This window comes from Neolamprologus brichardi, chromosome 22, assembly GCF_056152115.1.
Source record: "Neolamprologus brichardi isolate AB-2024 chromosome 22, ASM5615211v1, whole genome shotgun sequence".
In the NCBI taxonomy this organism is placed as follows: Eukaryota; Metazoa; Chordata; class Actinopteri; order Cichliformes; family Cichlidae; genus Neolamprologus; species Neolamprologus brichardi.
Window position 1 is genome coordinate 16,136,892 of NC_142124.1, and position 20,505 is coordinate 16,157,396.

General features: G+C 41.5%; 2 protein-coding genes and 1 non-coding gene across 3 annotated transcripts; all 3 read right to left on the minus strand.

Annotated features, from left to right (window-relative positions):
- Position 1: 1 nt before the first annotated feature.
- Positions 2-6,630, minus strand: LOC102791215 (polyadenylate-binding protein 1A-like). Its single transcript, XM_006787897.3, has 14 exons — positions 5,866-6,630; positions 4,454-4,647; positions 3,568-3,683; positions 3,183-3,322; positions 2,973-3,067; positions 2,742-2,879; positions 2,404-2,499; positions 1,918-2,284; positions 1,429-1,539; positions 1,169-1,314; positions 979-1,063; positions 720-850; positions 505-597; positions 2-390 (listed from the first exon to the last, which is right to left on the minus strand). Exons 1-13 carry the CDS (start codon positions 6,056-6,058, stop codon positions 505-507), a joined length of 1,905 nt encoding a protein of 634 aa, XP_006787960.1. The 5' UTR covers positions 6,059-6,630; the 3' UTR covers positions 2-390.
- On the minus strand, positions 2,572-2,708 carry LOC118454007 (small nucleolar RNA SNORA5). The gene has a single exon (XR_004843537.1). It is a non-coding gene; the product is annotated as a small nucleolar RNA SNORA5 (small nucleolar RNA).
- A 1,553-nt stretch (positions 6,631-8,183) lies between the features above and the next one.
- On the minus strand, positions 8,184-17,120 carry LOC102790930 (14-3-3 protein beta/alpha-A-like). Its single transcript, XM_006787896.3, has 6 exons — positions 17,023-17,120; positions 14,838-15,187; positions 13,210-13,333; positions 12,400-12,563; positions 9,851-9,946; positions 8,184-9,746 (listed from the first exon to the last, which is right to left on the minus strand). The coding sequence occupies exons 2-6, from the start codon at positions 15,183-15,185 to the stop codon at positions 9,669-9,671; spliced, it is 810 nt and encodes a 269-aa protein (XP_006787959.1). The 5' UTR covers positions 15,186-15,187; positions 17,023-17,120; the 3' UTR covers positions 8,184-9,668.
- Positions 17,121-20,505: the final 3,385 nt, after the last annotated feature.

Genomic DNA, 20,505 nt, shown 5'->3' on the forward strand with positions numbered 1-20,505 from the left:
CTTGTTTTATTATTTGTTTTATTCAAGCAAGCAAAGGTCAGGGGAAAATTGACAACAACAGAGTCCAAACATTCAAAAAAGAAATTGATAAAATGGCAGAAAGGAATGCTTTCAATCTTTTTTTCCACAGAATTCTCCTTTAAAACACCTCAAAACTGAGCATTTTTTATTTGAACTTTTTCCCTTTTTTCCTCTTTTTTTTCCTCTTTCATTCAACAAACCAGACCTGATGTTTCTGTTAATTGTAGGCCTGGCTGGAGACTTGTTTTCATTGTTATTTTTTTAATATATTATTTATTTTCTTTTTACTTTGTTTTGTGTGTTTTTCAACTTTTTCCACTGTGAAATTCTTTTGTCCATCGGTGAAGCTGGTCTCAAGGTTCCACACTCCTGTGGGGGAAAAAAAAGGAAAAAAAGTTATGTGACATTTTCTATTTACAAGAGGCTCTAAATGAAATGAAAGCACTAGCCTCTCCTTGTTACAGCAGCTCTGAAAAGTCATACCTAGACACTTGGGACACCAGCTGAATTGGTCACTGTCTTCTGGGCGGCCTCCTTGGCCTGATGAGCCTGCAGTACAGCCACAGCCTCATCCACCTAAACACAGCAGGTCACCTAATGTTAGCAACAGCGAGCACTCTGCTCTCCTTTTTAAGAGGAAGACTCTTAAAAGAATTAACCGCCTGACATTGTTGATATTAACTTGCGTAAGTACTGACCTTGGAGCGGAGAGACTCTGGGGACTCCAGCATGTGGAGCAGCTCCGAGTTGTCGATCTCCAGCAGCATGCCTGTGATCTTGCCTGCCAGGCTGGGGTGCATGTTCTGGATCAGTGGAAACAGACGCTCACCTATTGGAGGGACACATAAGAGATTTAAAGACAGGATGAACAAAGAAAGGCTGTGCCTGTACTCCGTACTACTGCTATAGTTAGGCTAAGGCTACATTTATTCATGGAGAGTTGCTACTAAACCTTACCCAGCATCTGCTTCTGCTCCTGAGGAGGAGCAGCAGCCAGCATGGAGGCAGTCAGAGGCTCCTGTCCCTGGACGTGGACTGCAGGCTTTGGGAAGATCAGAAATAAAAAATTTTAATGAACATCCCAGTTTTTCCTCAGTTGTAGGGCAGGGAAAAAAAGCCATTAGTTCTAGATAATGAGCATTCCTACCTGCTGCATGTTAACTTGTGGCTGAGTGTTCATGTGCTGTTGGGTATTGCGAACTCCTGCTGCATACTTGTACTGAGGTACTCCACGCACGGGGGTGGCTGCTGCGGCAGCTGCAGTGGCTGGTCGGGGGCCCATGGTCTGAGCGGCTGAAGGGGGGAAAAAGAAAAGTAAAAACAAAAAGGATGAGCATTAAAAATAATAACTAACAAGCAGAAGAGTCACAGGATTCAACTGTGTGTGGACAGTGTCAGTGGACTGACCGACTCGCTGGGTGGTCATCATGCGGGGCACCTGGGAGGAAGGCCGCACTGTGCTGAAGGTTTGAGGGCGAGGGCCTGAGGGACGTATTCCACCCGACATGTTCTGGAAGTCTATGGACAAATAAAATCAAACTGCCATTAATATCCCATTTATAGTTCATTAGTTAAATTCATTCAAGCCCAACACACACTCCAGAAGGTGCATTTGAATATTTTAGCAGCACAAACATCTCATTCTCATTTCAGCTTCTTTTCATACTTGTTCTGCTTTCTGACCAGATAAAGTGAAAAGTATGTAAATGAAAACAGCTGTATTGGGAATTTGACTATATTAACAAACAGTGTTGTCTCTGAACATCTCTAAATGAGCCGTTCAACTGAAGTAGACTATGGACGCAAAACGCAGGTGGTCATATCTTTCAAGTCTCTTTTAAAACAAGAATAAATATCAACACAAATATTACAAAAGGACAACCTCTAAATACTCACGCTGTGGTCGAACATTTTGGGTGGCCCAGCGTGGGCTCGGGCGGAGCTGGGCCATCTGGCCAGCAGCTGGGTAGTAAGCGGCGCGGTTCTGGGCCTGGGGGATGGCTGCCATGAAGTAGCCGGACGGCGGGGCGGCCTGGTACGGGTTAATGACTGGATTTGGCACTGCGCGCACACTGGCCATGCGCTGCATGTACTGGTTGGTCAGGTGGGCTTGACGCTCCTCTTTCCTCTGGGCCAGGGCCACGTACAGCGGCTTGGTGGCTACGATACGTCCGTTCATTTCTGTCACAGCTTTGGTGGCCTCCTCTGGGGACGAGAAGCAGACAAAGCCAAAGCCTTTACTGCGCCCTCCTTCCATCATCACCTGAGAGACAAGAGAAAAGGCATTTATAAATACTACATAGTCACCAACTGCCAGTGTCATAATAGAGAGCATTAAAAGATCATTAGTGCCAGCTCATAAAATTCTATTATCAGTCCTACCTTGGCACTGGTTATGGTGCCGAATGGCGAGAACTCCTTCCTCAGACGTTCGTCGTCTATTCCATCGTCAAGGTTCTTCACATACAAATTAACACCCTGCAAATAACCAAAAGTAATCTCGTACCTTCTTATAAACATTACATATACAAACTGATCTCCAGCAGATGTTTTTGTCTGCAGCACATTTTTATCCCCAGGATCCACGGTGAAGGAAAGTGGGGCCCATGAACTACAGTGTCACTGTTGCAGCCATTTTGGCCAGTGCAGCCCACCAAGGAGGGAGCACTGAATTTGACAAAGCTGCGGTCTCTGGGCAGACTTGTCAAGAAGAAACGAACCTGGTAGCGAGTCATGCGGTCTTGCTTCATCTGCTCAAATTTGCGCTTCAGCTCAGTCTGTCGCTCCACCTTCTTCTGGGCGCGGCCGACATACATAAGCTTGCCGTTCATCTCCTTCCCGTTCATCTCATCCACCGCCTGAAGAAAGCATGAAATTGGGTCAAGTTTGTGAACATTTTCTGGCGGATACGATGTTTGCTTTTTTGTTGAAAGAAATTAAACGTGGCTCACCTTTTGGGCGTCCTCGTGTCTTTCAAAGCTAACGAACCCAAACCCTCGAGACTTTCCATTTTCGTCCGTCATGACCCGGATACTCATGGCATTACCTAAGAAACAAAAAAAAACTTATTGCCTTCCTTTTTTCTTTTTCTTTTTAAATACCTCTTTATGCCAACACTGGAGCAGTTGAAACCATTTTAACGTTGGGACACGCCAACTTACCGTATTTACTGAAGAGCTCCCTCAGCTTCTCATCGTCCATCTCATCGCCAAAGTTTTTAATGTAGACATTTGTAAACTCTTTGGCTCGGGCACCCAACTCAGCCTCGCGCTCTTTGCGAGATTTGAAGCGGCCCACAAACCTGCATTAAAAGGATATTTTAAAACTTACAAGTGCATTCATTATGGGGGGGCAGTAAAAATTAGTACAGTTTAATTACTGCATACTTGTTATGACTTATTTGTATATTACAGCTATACACTTTTATCACAAACAAACTTCATCAACATTGCACTGAAACATCCAACACCGTTGGTTAACATGACTCAGCAGCCTTCAGAAATTATACACCCAAACACATGGAAGCCAGTGAATACATTCACTTACACTTTCCGGTCATTGAGCAGCATGCCATTCATTTTCTCAATGGCTCGTTCAGCCGCCTCCTGAGTCTCAAAATGCACAAAGCCGTAGCCTTTAGAGCCATTCTCGTCACAAACCACCTTACAGGAAGAGAACACATGCAGCTTTTAAAAACACACACAGACACAAACATGCAGCAACAAGTATACTTAACCTGAACAGTCTGTAGGATCACACTCGCATTAAAACATTGTTATTATATGGTCATGTTATTGTATATGCATGTACAATTACACTGCACAATCATGTTCATATTGTTATTGGTTGTGTATATTTGTGTGGAAATATTCTATGTACATATATTGTTTAAAATTCTGCATTTTATTATTTTGAGTTATGCATTTTTCCAGCGATGATACGTTGAATCTAATTTGTCTCACTGTTACCTTTTCTAATATTTCTGGCTTTGCAGCCAGTTTTATCACGAAAAGTATATCCTGAAAAATAACCTGCATATTATGATTTGTAATAAACCAATTAGAAAATCTAAACACGGTCTATCTTTCTCTGGATCCAGTGTGTCACTTTCCATCCAAACTGACTGGTTCGGGGATGCAAACCCTCTCCTCCTTATAACCCGTTTTTCTCTACATCTCCACATTACTATGTTGCAGCTACAGATCCAAATTGACGCGTTTTTCATCTTTGACGTGAGGAGTGAGTATTCTGGTGTCAGCAGAAAAGGTGAAAAAATGTGTTAATGAGAGAATGCTTTTCACAACTTTGAAGCACATAGTCTCTAGTAGAGCTCTTGCATGCGAATACAATCATACGACCTGCTGAGCCACCCCCACCTCTGCTTTCGGGTTACCCGTAACAAAAGGGAGAGAAAGGGGCAGAAAAGCTTTACCTTGCAGGACAGGATGTTGCCAAAAGCGGAGAAGGTGTCATAAAGAGCCTTGTTGTCAATGGACTTGTCAAGATTCTTGATGAAGATGTTTCCCACGCCGCTTTTTCTCAGTGATGGATCACGCTGCGACCACATGATGCGTACAGGCTGCCCCTTTATCACGTCAAAGTTCATGGTGTCCAGTGCACGCTCAGCTGAAGAGAGACAGAGAAGGGGGGTGGGGGGGGGGGGGTGGTAAATGAATTGATTAGGTCTGAGTCATCCATTGTGTTTGGGTGTGATAGCAACCAGCTGATATGCAGATTAGTCTTGAGAGGGGGTTTGTGAAAAGCTGTTTAGCAAACCAATGTGAGAAAACTTGATTTACAAGATTTTTTTCCCCTGAGCCATTTCAAAGAAATGAAAACAGCAGGCATTTCTGTAAAGGTGTTAAGGCACATTAGCATGTGACCAAACTGGTCCTTCTGGTCACAAGTACATCAGAATATGTACATTAGAATATGTACATTAGTAACCTCTTGCTTTCTCCCCACTAAGAGCAGCGCAGCAAATGTTACATCCTGTGCATTAATTGGGGGTAACCTTAGTTCATCTGCACCTTAATCTCAATATTAAACCCCTCTGGTGCATCTAGATGCTGTCAAGCATCCCCACTAGTTTCCCCAAACTTAGACAAATAAACCTGAAGACGTTGCTGTACATATGCATTTCAACTGGCAACAACTTTAAAATCAGAAAACATCCTACAAATAAAGTGGGGGGAAAACACAAGTGGAGTCAAACCATTAGGTAGATATGAGATGATGGAACAACATCTGAACAAACTGAAACATGGTCAAAATTCTGGCCATCACTGTTGAAGATTAGAAACATACTAAAGAGTCCCTTTCCCTTTGCTCAAACAGTGTTAGGCAGAAAACGTTTATAGAGGTGGATGGAGGCAGATTTGTGGTCTCTAGACAGAAAACCATTTTGCAAAAAGAAACTTGTTTGAAAGTTGATTTCTGTTTTTCTGTGAAGCACTTTTGATTTTTGTCTTGAAAGGTGCTATACAAATAAAATTTTACTTTCTTTACTTACTTATTTTTCCCTGATGCTGATAAATGTTCACACCACCACTTCTAAACTGTTGTCTAATCGTTTTAAGGGTAAGAGTTGGGGTGTTGTCCGCACAGAAGGGAGATAAAAGTGGACCAAGTATTTGCTCGGCAGCCTGCAGCACTGCTACATTACTGGGGAGGGCTGGGCGGACTCGGTGCTGCTACGCCACTGCTGGGAGGTTCACATGAGGAGACCCTACCGACAACATGTCGGCCGCAGTCACGTGTAGTAGAAATAGGCTAGCTCTCACTTGTCACTGATTTCTTATAAAGCACATTTTCTCAAATGTTATATTTAAATAAATTACTTACCGTCCGCCGGTTGCTGGAAGTTTACATAGGCGTATCCCAAGGAACGCCGGGTGATCATGTCCCTACAGACCCGGATAGAGAGGATTGCTCCGGCTGGGCTGAATTTCTCGTACAGCATGGCCTCGGTCACATCTTGATGCAGATCTCCGACGTACAGGGAGGCCATGGGGTAACTGGGAGCACTGGGGTTCATTTTCCCTTGGCTGTGGAGGCTAGTAGAATAATCGTACGAAGCTATATGTTCTTAAAGAAAAAGTTTGCGACGATGAGCCAATACCTCGGTTGTCCAACGGTCGCTAGCGTCACGACGGTTCGGGGCAGAACGTGATACAACCGTTGACTACAGTCAAGTGTTTTCGGCTAAAAGAATTTATAAGACGGAGATGCTAAAATGGCAAAACGTCGACTTCTTATTGGCTTAAAACTGTCATTCAAACCTGACATGCAGAAATAAAAGCAAATACAGCGGTACTCGGCCTCGCTACGGAATCAATAACACGTCCACTAAAAAAATTCGATACGTTAGGCAGCCCCTGCTTGTACGTTACCGTCCAGTCCTCGAATGTCTCCTCCAGCTTCACCGACTTGTTACAAAAAGAAAAGGAAAGGAAAAAAAACGATTTTTTGGCGTTTTTTATGTTTTAAATTTTTTTTGTATTTTTATTTTTTTATAGAATGTGTGCCGAGCGAGCTCAGGAGCACACGCGCACTCACACAGCACTGACAGCCGGGGTTGAGGGGGAGGAAGTCCTCGGGAAGTTGTCTGATATATACTAGTGAGCGCGTCACCGAAATGGACCAATCATCTTTCCGAGATTGGTTGGCGAGAGCGAAAGAAAAAAAAGATAACAAAGGGGCGTTGACCACTACTCTACGCGTGATGATAAAATCATGAAAAACGTTTTGTTAAATCCTCAAAATGCCTGATTGTGCCCACCAGAAAGCTCACTTGTTAAGTGATGATGCAGAAAATCGAGCTAAATTCGCGCTCTTTAGTATCTACTGGCGGGAAAGGCAATGCCCATATTCATATACATACGTGCAAAACTCCTAACTGCTAATCAGTTTTAACACTGAAACTGCGATAGGCATGGCTGAGACACCCCTCCCTCATTTGGCAAGAGTCTGAGGTTATTTAGGACTTGTGATATGTAAGGGTTTTAAGGGTTTTTAATGTGCCCTTTAATACATCACTATCTGCAGAGGGCAGTGTTTTCAGTCCAGGAAGCATCCATCTCTCGTCAGACCAGTATACAACTGTGTCTGGTCTTTAGTGTTAATTTTGCACCTCAAACTGCTTTATAATTCTTCTACAGGCAGTGATAGGATGAGAGCACAAGGTTTTATCCCCTATAAAGGGTGAAATATGACATGCCATTCAAACTGTATTCACTTCAGCCACCTAAAATCCCTTAAATCTTCCATAGGAATTAATTGGTCAAGTAGCAGCTATGGTGCAGATGCTCAAATACACTCGAGTAAGTGTGAGCGCTTCTATAAAAGCAGACATTTTGACATTTATGTGTATGAACACAATGCCACAACCTTCCCAGGAGTGGACATCCCAGCCGGAACAAGGAACAAGTATGGCTTGTTTTAAAGTTTACTTAGGAGAAACCCTCTTCTCTCTCAAAAGAACACGTGGACTGTAGGTCTTTGTTTAATTGAGTCGAAACAAAGATGGAAGAGTTCTGGAACAATGTTCTTTGCACAGATGATTAAGATTAAGCATGGCAGTGGAGGGGTCATAAAATGGGCAAATTGCACTCACTCATCTAACTATGAACTCCTCTATATACCAAAATGATTTGTCTGATAACTCAAGCTTGACCAAAACTGTGGCCATTGTCTTGCTGCAGACGCAAGCACAGCAGGAACTCTACAACAGAATCAGAAGGAATCAAGGTGTTACAATGGCTCAGTCAAAGTCCACACCTCAACCTCATTCAAATGCTGTGGTGGGACTTTCTACAGAGGTGTGAATGCCTGCAAATCTCCATGAACTGAAGCAACACCCTAACATTGTAAATAAAAGTGGGCCAAAATTCCTCCATAACAATGTGAGAGTGATAAAGTTCAAATTAACGTAGCCGAGGTCTGTTCTACAAGCTATTGAGTCATAGGATGTGCTTGACTTTTTCCACATGACTGCTTGAAGCCCTGTGGAAACTTTTCACATGACTGTATGGAAAAGCCCTCATTTCTTTGCTTTAAACATTATTTCATGCTCAGGCCATTTATGGGTTTGTCTCAGTGCAATCTGTGAACCAACAATTCACATCACACATGTTAAGAACAGAGAAACCGAGCACACAATCTTAATTTGAATGTTTTAATTCCACTTACATGAAAGCACATAACCAAATAACATACCCAAGAGCGTTACTCGCCGAATCCTGCATCCCAACTTTTTTTTTTAAAACCAAGATACTGTACTTAGAAGAAACTGGCACTACTTTGTGATCACTAAATGACCTTAATGCAATTTCCTATCAACTTACCTAAATTTTCATTTTTATATTTGCCATGGTTTGAAATTTTGCCTTTTCAAAATGTACTTTCAAGGAAGATAAATGTAACTGTATTCCACCTAATCCTAAGCAGAGATTGCCAGTTTTAAAAGCGATGCCTAACCCTCACACCAGACTACTGAGAACCACATACATTCCAGGAGTCAAATCAATACTCAATAAGGGAATAAAATAAACAAAAGAAAATACAAAAAACACCTGAATAGAAAAAGAGTAGAAAGCCACATAAAAGCACATGGCAAAAAGTATCCTCTGCACTGCTGAAGAGATAAAATATCAAAAGTTACAGTATCGAGCCATTTTATCAAGTTGTTAACTTTATCTTAGGCTGTCTATATAGCTTGTCACGTGGTATGCAAAACTGCAGGACATTACAGTCTACTCGTTTCACTGATGAGTGAAAAGATGTCAGTAAAATGGAATGTAACCCTCTCAACAAACCAAAAGTAAATTACAGCTTTTGTAAGTGGTCATTCATATAGAAAACCTTTCCTATGCCTGAAAGCACTGTAAAAACCCATTGAGCCATGACACATGTACCATCCATTTAAAAAAAAAAAAAAAAAAAAATCTCTACCTGCTACACTGGACACTGACAGGGCCGTATGGATACAAGCAATACCGTAATAGGTGAAACCTGCCAACAGTATGTGTGTACTGCTATTGTCAGATGAAGAAAAAAAAAGAAGTAATGAATTCAGACTACTGTGACCATTTTTTTCCTTTTTAACACGTGCCTCAAAGGAGTTTTGTGGACCAAAGTGTCACAAAGGTTGTAAATGTTCAGTTCAAGTAAAAACATACAAATTATTATCAAAGTTACACTTCGAGGTTGGTTGGTTTGCTTTCCTGCAACAGCAGCGGTTTGCTACAGTGAATAAGGTTCGAGAGAATGGGGCAGATTTGGATCTAAAGGAGGGATTTCATTTGGACTAAAAGAGACAAAATTATTTAAAGGAAAAGAATTCTAAAGGAAATGAACATCCACTGGGTCACACAATGAGTTATGTTAAAAAAAAAATAAAAACAACCAATCTATTCCATTCTTTTCCCTGTGGAGGTGTTGATACACTTAACACATACACTTCAATGCTTCAATGTATCTGCACACACATACTGTACTTTACACACAGAGTGGAGTGTAAACATACATATTTGTGCATGTATGTGGACACACAACCACACACACAACTTAGGCTGGTGAGAGGTAAAAAAAAAAGAAAAAAAGAAAAAAGGAAAGAAAACTGTGGGGTTTCTTTTCTCCTCTGAAGTTCAGTTCTTGTCTTCAGCTGGCTGCTCCCCCTCTTCTACCTCAATCCCGCCCTCACCGCCTGCGTCCGACATCCACAGCTGCATTTAAAAAAAAAAGTGCAAGATAATAAATTTAGCGCTCACGTATAAACTTTCAGGCCTAACGCCAAATTTTAATAGTTTCATCAAGAGGAGACACTCACAGTCAGGTTGTCACGGAGCAGCTGCATGATCAAGGTGCTGTCTTTGTAAGATTCAGTGTTGAGTGAGTCCAGCTTGGCGATGGCATCATCAAAGGCCTGGAAGACACACAGTGAAACAATCAGGACTTCCAAAACCCAGAGTACAGTCTTAAAAGTGCCTACAGTGAGCTTGCATTGGCAGGGCCAAAAACAATAAGCTAAACAGAAAGCAACAACAAGCAGCCATTTATAGATCTCTAGGATAAAAGGGTACATCTGTGTTGTGCCTGATACTGTAAACTACTTTCACAGTGATTATATGGGGTGGTCTTTTAGAAACAAGTACAAGTGTTTGCACAAAACTGCTCCGACAGACCATTTATTCACAAATCCATAAACTTTCTGAATTATTTTAGCCTTTTCCTAACTTAATAAATTACTAATTATTTAATGCAGACAATTCCATCCATGCTGCATAGAGGCAGGTGATGCGAGCGTCCCTTGTCATATCTGGTAAATGATCACACCAGGTGTGCACCTCGCATGTGTTTCCTGTGACCTGGGCAGGTGAATAGTGTGTTCACTGTTCAAACGAACTAAATGATAAGCACAGCATGGATAACCTACTGTATCGAATGACAAAAAAGAAAAGTGTCCTAAAGACGTCAACACAAGAAGTTATATAAAAATCTAGCGGCGAGCTGTTGTTATGTGACGCCAGGAATGTCCAGACTACTACTACTACTATTTTTTCTTTCAATAGTATGTTCTCTCATAGTGTCATGAAAGGTATTGCAGCGAGGTGCAGCTTTACCTGTGGTTGCTAGGATATTTAAAAGTAGAACAGAAGGCAGAACCTTAAGCTTTCAGGCTCCTCTTCTGTGGAACCAGCTCCCAGTTTGGATTCGGGAGATAAACACCCTCTTTACTTTTATAATTAGGCTTAAAACTTCCCTTTTTGATAAAGCTTATAGTTAGGGCTGGATCAGGTGGTCACAAACTCTTCCATGGTTATGCTGCTGGGGAATTTCAGTGTTGGTTGTTGGCTGTTCGCTTCCGCTTATCATTTTCAGGGTCGCGGGGGGAGCTGGAACCTATCCCAGCTGTCTTAGGGCGAGAGGCAGGGTACTCCCTGGACAGGTCGCCAGTCTGTCGCAGGGCTAACACATAGATTGGAGACAAGCAGTCGCATTCACATTCACTCCCCCATTCACACCTATGGGCAATTTAGTGTTTCCAATTAACTTGTCCCCACTAACTGCATGTCTTTGGACTATATTCGCGTGGTTTCTCCCCGGGTACTCCCGCTGCCAGAATTATCTTCCTCTTGAATTAGTTTTTTTCCTTGAAGCGACCTTTGTTGTGATTTGGTGTATTTATAAATAAATCTGAACTGAGCTGAAATTGAATTCAAAATAAGAGTCTGTTGCTTTATTGGAGGGTTTTAGTCTTCTTGCCTGGGCACAGTAAATTTGTGGGATCCTGACATGTGGTTGCCATAGGTTAACATGGAAATTACAAGAAATTTCTAAATGATAATCATTAGCAGCTTTATTTTACTTTATAGCAGTGACTTTGGTTTAATAGTGTGTGGCGATACTAACAGATTCCATCTAAACTTAAATCTCACTTTGGCAAACTTTATCTTGATTTCATTGGTCACCGTGAAATAAAAGTCTGAATGAATTATATCACCATTTTAAAAAATTTAAAGCTTTATCCCACACCCGACAGTTACACTGTTACCCCTATCTTTAGTCTTTGAGTGACACGGACAACAGAAGACCCAACGGCCGAGGAGTCACTCCTGTTATACCTGTTTTACTTCTCTGAAGTGTGCTGGCTGTAACACATTCATAGTTTGTGCATTACAGTGCATTAACTAAGCATGGTCACAAAAAAACAAAAGAATACAGGCAGGCACAAAGACACCCATTCGAGCACTTACTGTCCGATCATTTGGACACAAGTGGACCCTAACAGAGTCGTGGAAGTGGAAAGGCTTAATGTTGTCTTTGGTATCAATTACATTAATCAAGGGTCTGTACTTTTATCAACAATTCCTCAGAATGCTGTGAAAAAGAAACACTGCCTTTATTCCCCCATTTTTCAAGGTCTCCTTTAACAAAATCCTAAAGTATAAAGAGTACTGCAAGCAGAAAAATTTAAAAGAGTCATCATCCTTTCCGCTGACAAACTAACAGTGTAGTTTCAAGCATAACCTTATTTCCACCAAAGGGTTAGGGTCATACCAATCAGAGTCAAGTCAGAGACATGGAGATTAGCAGCAGTGTGACGACCGGAGATAGCAGAATATCAATTTAATCTTCAGACTCATGGCAATGATAGGCAAAGAAACCACTGAGTGACACTCAGCTACGAGAGAGTGCACTCGTGCAAATAAGTGTATTTATTATTTTTATGTATCTATAGGGTGATATGCATGACATTAATAATGGCCTCAAAATTAGTACCTGTACACCTCTGGTGGAAAAGTGGTACTAACATCCTTTTCATGATGCTTCAGTGCTTCTTAAAGAGAGGGACAACAAACAGAGGACCCTTCTTACCGTCTTGGCCAGTTTGCAAGCCTCCTCAGGCAGGTTTGCAATCTCGTAGTAGAAGACGGAGAAGTTCAGCGCAAGGCCCAGGCGGATGGGATGTGTAGCCTCCATTTCCTTTAGGCTGATGTCATAGGCATCCTGGTAGCCACCTTGTGAGTTCTTAACAATCTCTGCACAAGCAAAAAAGCAGATATGGTTTCAAATGAGAAAAATTTTTTCTTGGAAACCACACACTGAATTTTTAGAAGTTAGACAACAACAAAAATACATTTAAAAAAAAAAAAAAAAAAAAAAAGAAGTAAAATCATCTGATTAATATTTCTATTCAGCTCTACTGTCAAGTACAGGTCCTCAGAACCAAAAAGATGAAGTATCCAATCATTTGAAAGTGGATGTGATGGATATTTTATGAAATATGTAACAAAACACAATCTTTTACAAAACCACCCAAAATTAACAAAAGAAAATTAATCTAAAATGCCTTCTGGCAACTAGCAGCAGCCAACACCCTGCTGCTGCTGCAGTTGCCATGACAACCTCGCAGCAGCACTTGCCAGCATTTTGGCGGACAGTTGTAGGTCAAGGACGAGAAGCGCGTTAGCATTCTGGCTAAAAACAACACCTGAACCAGTCCTAGGGTCTCCTACCCTAAAAAGGATTTTCAGGACACCCAGTCAGCCCACCGACCGGCAGCTGTGTGACACACCACCGCATGGTTTTCATAAACCCTGAGCATAAGCACTCACTATCACTACCTTGAGTGACTGCACGACAGGATAAGAAGAAGGGGCGATGTATGACGTCTGTTTTATTTACCGTTCCTCTCGTTTCCGGTAGCCACCTCAGCCAGGTAGCGGAAGTAATCTCCCTTCATCTTCAGGTAGAAGACTTTGCCCTCTGCGCCTGATGCTTTGGGGATCAGATATTTGTCGAGCAGGTCCTGCGAAAAGAAATGTGGAAGTTTAACTCTAAAGAACACGTGCAACACACACAAACCCCAGCAGTTATAAGTGAGCCAGTGACATTTTTAACTCCTTTTCCCTCATGGCTGCCTCACTGGGCCAGGGTGCTGTTATGGAGGTGCTCCGTATCATTCAGTTACTTCATCCAGAGGGGATTTCCTCACATGGTTGAATGTATTCCAAATCCACCACCATACACTGGAAGTCGCAACAGCAGTTCTCATGCTTTTGAGATCAACAGCGATCACGTATCTGCAGCAGATGGAGAAGTGCTCCACATGCTGCTATGTAGAGCTCACCCAGGCTGCACTGCAGAACAAGAACTACTGTTTACTGCAGTCCAACAGAGCTTTGCTATTTTTTCTTTACAAAGTATACTTGGTAAATAATTTACAAACTTATAAAAAGATATTTAAGAGTGAATGTGTCCCCCTTTATATGTGCATTTCCCCATTTCCACCACAATTAACATCCAAATATGTAGGAAACACTGGACAGGTATGTTAAGAGTACACACCTGTCCAGTGAAACTATGAGCAGGGAACATTCCTCTTCCTTTAACGTAGCTGCCGATCATATTCTAGGCCTTAAAATTCTAGGCTACACCCATCTGATGCGTCATGTGGACTTTGGCAGGAAGGGCTGAACTTTTTAGTCCTATTTTATGCGCTGTAATTTTAATGCGTACTGGACGCTTCCTGTGTATAAGTTAATATAAAACATCAAAGACAGTTTCATTTGAGTAAAAAGTCACCTTACCTTATAGTAGAGCTAGATATGCTTTACAACATGCAAACTTTCGTCTATGGAGTTGAATCAGTGTAGTTGGCCTATATGTTTAAGTTTCCTTTTAAAGGTCACAAGGCTGTGAATCCGCAAATACAGGATGTATCCAAACTACCCAAATACTGAAGTTTATCTGTGTGATATTCAAACAACTGCTAGGAAGAGAGCCTTCATTTGCCTACTTGGTGCTTGGTGTTCATAGTTCCAACTGTGTAAGATGGGCCTAAATACTACAGCTAAGATATTCAGAGGTGAACAGCGACGTAAGTAAAGCCATATTAACCTAGACAAGTGCTTGTATGCTGAGAACTATGACTAATATTTAAATCCTGTTAGCTGCAGGTTTATATTGTCCCTCTTTAGATCCCTACCACATAAACACAAGCACCACAACATACCTGTAGGTGTCACTAATGTGTAAAAAGCATGGTTCTACTACTACTTTTTGTAAGGGATGTGTGTTTGCTTCCATTCATAAGGAAGCTGTTCTTTTTCTTTTTAAACTGCTGTTGATGTTGGCTTTTGCAGCTTGATTATGATTATTAAAATATATATATATATATATACACACTAGACAGAGGTGACCAAGACCGGCCACTATCTGAATACAGGTTGGACTAATACAAAGAGGAGCAGCTGCTGTGCATTTATATTTTCTTGCAACAAGCATTTAGCTTCAACACCTCTGCTCCTTACCCGAACTTCCTGGCAGATCTGTTTGAGCTCCGCCTCGATCTTCTCTCTGTACTCCTTGACCAGTGCGGCCTTCTTTTCGCTTTCAGGCGTCTGTTCGGCTTCACCCTTCTTTTCCGCTTCAGCCTTCTTTTCCGCTTCAGCCTTCTGCTCGATGCTGGAGATCACCCTCCAGGAGGACCTTCGAGCTCCGACCACATTCTTGTAGGCAACAGAGAGCAGATTGCGCTCCTCGTTGTTGAGCTCCTGGTCCAGCTCTGTGACAGCCTTCATGGCTGCAGCCATGTCCTCGTAGCGCTCAGCCTGCTCGGCCAGTTTGGCCTTCTGTACCAGCTCCTCTCTGTCTGCCATGACTGTCATGTGGGGGTGGAGGAAGGAGAGAGGAAAGGGAGTCAGGAAGGACAAAACAAACAGGACAGGAGTTAAGAACGGTGCGTTAAGGGAGGCCAAGCAAAGAAATTGCAGAGAGAGAAAAAATAGATTTCATTACTAAATGTGAATAATGGAGGACTACTGTGCAAGTAAATGTGCTGTTATTCCAGCATAACCTCAATTCTCAGGTATGTGTTAAACATTTTGACTGTGAAAACATCCCCATTTTTAACAAAAAAAATATATGTATATATTACAGTTAGTTAACTGTGAGAAAATAGAACATTTATAACCTTGAAGCATATTACATAATCAAAAACTCTGACAGGACTGTAGCTAAAACAACAGTGTGTCGGCTGTTAAGAATTCATGGGAACACTGGGTGTGTCCACACCAGCAAAGCACCTTTTGCTTTCTTAAATACAAATCAATCTGCTTGTCTCGTCTGCACTCGATCGGGCACAGACTTGATTTAAAGTGGTGACTAAATCATTTGGACTCTAAGTCTTTAGAAATACAAAGGGGGAAAGTGCCTATAATCACGACTTGTACAGCAGACAAAGTTTTAGGCTTCTTCTGACTCACTATCCTGAAGACAAGAATAGGCAAAATGTCATAATAGATGGCAGGAAAAGTGTAGCCGGCATGTAAAAAAAAAAATTATAAGTGGTTATGAAATTCCAGAAAATTTACATTAGATGATGGACATTTCCCCAGAAATCAGTCTACAGACTATTTTATATCATTTAGTCCTTCCATCAAAATGTCCCACAGCATAAGTTGACAACATTGTCCGTTTTCCTCTACAGCCAGTTAACACGCATGCCACAGTGCTGATCTCAGACTAGTTGCATATTAACTTCTGTCAGGCAACGATCTGTTTTAGTTTTAACTTAGATGATTGTAAATCGGCTCATAGCACAGGACAGGAAGTCTAATTTACTGTACTAGAATGCAGACAGTCACCTATGCTGCGGAACTCGCTTCCTTTTTAAAAAAAAATATGTAGACCCCTTCACAGGTAAAAGATGCTGCAGTATAAAAGGACTACGTGTGCGAATAGATGTGCAGCCTGTTTACAAAGCTGCCTTGAATTAAAAAATATATAAAAGAAAAAAAATCCCAAACCTATGAATTCATCATTTCAAAAGCCACAAAATGGGTGAGAAAATTTTCCCTGCACGCTGCCACCTGCACCCCTTAGAGGAATGTCGGCCACCCAGTTTCACGTCACACTCATTCACACACCTGCCCACCCAGCGCGTACCATGTAAGGCAAGAATGCAGACCGAACAAAAAAATCATTTTCAAGAGCTTAATAAACGATATGGATTACACAGTCTCTGCGTTTAATTTGGGGAAAGCTTCCTAACGCTGCGGGCGGCTATAGGATAATAAGTGTGTCACTGAGTCGGTTAGAGGAATGAAAGGAGCCTCGCTTCGTTCAGTCCTCAGTGAACGCCCTTTTTCGCTTCCCGGAAAGCAAACCAGACCGCTTCTTCTAGCCACAGTTATTCTCATATTTTAGACTGCTTCATTCACAAAAAAAGGCCGCTTAGCAGGACCGAGAGGCGTCCTCTAAAAACAGCGAGTGAAAAAAAAATAGATGGGTTAACGTTGCCGTAAGTAACGCTTCCCTGTCAGGCGAGCGCCGAACAATGACTGAGCAGCGCGGAGCATCAACGATTTCCACTTACAGCCGCTAGATGCGGCGATTAATGCAGGGTTTAAAAAGATACCTTACCAGAAGCACAAGCAGGGACTCTTTGAGTATAAAAACACCACCGAGCAACAGCAGTAAATAGATGTAACTAACCTGCGAGTGTCGTTAGACGGTGTTGTTCCTGATTCCCGGCCGCACAGCTGACGATCTCTCCCGCTCATCCACGGGGTTTCCCTCCAATCAAAGACACGGCAGCAGGGTCGAGCCCGGATGGATGACGTAAGAAGGGAGTTGCTATGGTAGCCAAATCTAAGGGCAAATTTTTTTAAGACTTGGCCGAATGAGCAAAAAACAAACAAACGAATTTCACAGAAAATTAATAAAAAATATGATTATGATAATGTAAAACACTGTGTAAAAAATCTTCTAAATATAGATTAGATTTTTTTATATTTACGTACAAACGGCATAAACGCTTGGTTTGTCCGGTACGCCCGCAAGGATGCTTGGGAGATGTAGTTTATAGTTATTATAAATCAAATGAAACATTTCAGGAGAATTTATACTTATATCTACCATACTTATATCTATTAAGACACTGGAAGGAAAAACGTTTGTGTTTTAAAAAAAAAAAAATCCTTTGTGAGTGTATGTGTTTGTGTGTGTGAAAGGTCATTATGCAAGAAGATAGAAGCCAGGAGGAGGAACCCGGAAGTGGGGCAGGATTGACATAAAGTGGTTTTGTCTACCTTATTATATTTTCAAACGAGCATATTATTGGCCAGTGGCTTAGATGTTAATGTAATTTCAGTTTCACTCTCATAATTTGCCGTTTAATCTGCCTTTACGGCCGTTTGTGTTAGCTGCGCACACCTGCCCACAAAGAATATGCATTTTTACTGAGACTGAAAACGTGATAAAAACTATTATGATAACGTGTGCTCTCATTATATGGCATTACTTTTAGAAAAAACACTAAAATCGCAAAATGGAATTTAATTGTTTTTAATCCAGAAAAAGCTGCAAATAGCGGTGTCTTTGTACACCTTTATCATGTAAAACTATACCCATCAGAGCTTTCTACAAGGAGTGGTCTAACATGTATAGAGAGGAACTGATAACATGAGGAAATTATGCAAAATAATGTTGGTGTCAGGCTAATATTATGTATACTGGAACTGTTTTATCTAATGCCTATATAAATACTGAGGTACTGTGGCTCTTCTCAGTAGAAAGGCTTCTTCATTCAAATGCCTTGACCCATTCAGTAGTCCAGATATCTGTCATGTTTTTCTAGATATTCTAGTTTTACAAATTTCAGATTTAGGTCTATTGTGATGGATCACTTCCCCTGACCTTGTAAAACTGGTTGAAAGTAGCAGCGATCCGAGCAAGTCTGTTATCAGGGTTGGGGATGGACAAAGACACCAATCAGACGCTGCAGTACTTTCTTAGAGACATAAATCATGCACAGAAGTTTTAGAATTGGAGGTGTGCTAATCAGTGGCCAAGCAGAACTAGAGTAAGGTAGATAAGCAGTGTTTGACAAATACAAATAAATATTCCCAAACTCCTGCTGGACATGTTGATCACTAGCTATTATTACACCACACATAAACTAAATGAAAGCGGTGCTCTCCAAAATATTGTTCCACAGAAACACCGAAACAACACAGCAGGTGCCACGATGCCCAGACACTGGAGTTGAGCTGGTGCTTCAGTGTTTCTTTCTCACTAGTGCGATGAGAGCTGAAAATAGATGATCTATAGCCACAGGGAAATTCTTAACCTAATTAAGTTGTAACGAGTTTGTACGAGTGCTCTCATTTCTTTTCCTGTGACTCTTGCATGTTGAGATCAAAGACAGGCTGTAGAAAAAAAAATCTTAGATATGTGTATGTGTTTATATGAATGAACATGTGTTGTGTTTTTGATTCACAAGTTTACAGATGGGAAGGCAGGATGTGGATTATGTGTGAGGAGGCTGGGGAACAATGTGGGTTGTGAGTCATTTGGCCGAGCTGCTCAAACAACTAAAACAACAGGCAGCGTGTCACTGACCGTGGTGTGTGTGTGTGTGTGTGTGTTTGTTACTTCTGAGTAGTCCGAATTAAAGGAAGTCAAGCCACATTTCCCCCTAAATGATTTAATTATGACAAAGAAGACAGATGGTGTGGTCTTTATGGTTTGAGTGACTTCACACATGAAGTGCAATGGTGTGGTTGTAGCCATGTCTGCATGGTTGGCTTACACACTATATTCTTGCAGTTATTGTGTTTCAGCTGAAGTGAAGCGTTTGTCATTACTGGACATGTTAAAGACCTCTTTATGCAGACTGAGTTGCATAATGGTTTAGAGGTTTTTGATTGTTAACTGCTGCACATTGAGCATTTCAGCTGATCCAAGGTAACAGATGCACAATTTGAACTTGTTTTTGACATTTGGTACCGATTCTGTCACTTCCTGTACATATTTGTGTTTAAACCGGTGAGTAAAGCTCTGTGTAGCTGGGAGAGGAGATTAATTTATTCAGTTAAAAATGTCAGAACCTCCTGGGATGATGTTTATGTCAGCTGCCAGTTACTCTCTGTGAGTCATCCTGCCATCCCTACATTTCAAGCTCTGTATCCAGATACATTCAGTTCTTGGTGGGTGAGAGCTGATGACACATAAATGACATTTATTTACATAAAAGTTTTATGATTTTCCTCATTTTCTGTCACACAGTAAATACTATTAAAGTGGTGGATGCTTATAATAAACCGGGCCAGCCTACATGTGAGTAAGCCGTAAGCCAAAAACTCAGGCTTCACACATTTTTTTCTACTCCCGGGGTGTGTCCGGTATTACTCACTCAGCCTATGCAGCACACCCAAAGCGTCCCACACTGCCTCACAAAAAGGAGTGTAAAACCAGTGATCATTATCCAAGCACTGTATGCTGTCATGCAATGAACTGAAGTAAAAAAGACAGCCTTACAGTCACAAGACTAAAAATGTAATAACTGTGTAACTACCAGTATTTATTTATCCAGCCTGTTTTCATCCGTTTTGCTCGACAGTTACTATGTAACTAACAGCACAGAGAAAATGACGTGATCAGTGATCACTGTAAACTCACTGGCTATTTTATTAGGTACACCTAATGATTAAAGAGGTATCACAGAATTATCACAGGATTAATGTCAATGCTGACACGATAGCATCACAGTTACTGCAGATTTGTCAATAGAGCATCCCAACGATGCTCTATTGGTTTGAAATCTGGTGACTATGGAAGCCATTTGAGTACACTGATCTTATTGTGATGTTCAACAAAAAAGTTTGACATTATTTGAGCTTTGTGATATGATATAAACACGTATCAGATGGGTACACTGGTTATAAAGGGATGGCCATGGTTAGCCATAATACTCAGGTAGGCTGTGGGGTTTAAACCATGTGCAGCCTGAACTATTGATACAAAGCATGATCGGTCTATACCTTCACATTATTGACACCAAGTTCTGATTCTACCATCCTAATGTCACAAAAGAATTTGAGACCGAACGATTGCCCAGTCTTCTTTCAGTTTTGGTGAGCTTGTGTGAATTGTAGCCTCAGTTTCCTGTTCCTACCTGACAGGAGCAGCACCCTG

Coding starts and splice junctions, on each gene's coding strand:
- LOC102791215 (XM_006787897.3), bottom strand. CDS start 6,058: ATGAACCCCAGTGCTCCCAGTTACCCCATGGCCTCCCTGTACGTCGGA. Junction 2,500..2,741: donor ACCGCATGACTCGCTACCAG/GTTCGTTTCTTC, acceptor GGTTATTTGCAG/GGTGTTAATTTGTATGTGAA. Junction 2,285..2,403: donor GCACCATAACCAGTGCCAAG/GTAGGACTGATA, acceptor CTTGTCTCTCAG/GTGATGATGGAAGGAGGGCG.
- LOC102790930 (XM_006787896.3), bottom strand. CDS start 15,185: ATGGCAGACAGAGAGGAGCTGGTACAGAAGGCCAAACTGGCCGAGCAG. Junction 12,564..13,209: donor TACCGGAAACGAGAGGAACG/GTAAATAAAACA, acceptor TTGCTTGTGCAG/AGATTGTTAAGAACTCACAA. Junction 9,947..12,399: donor CTTGCAAACTGGCCAAGACG/GTAAGAAGGGTC, acceptor TGTGTCTTCCAG/GCCTTTGATGATGCCATCGC.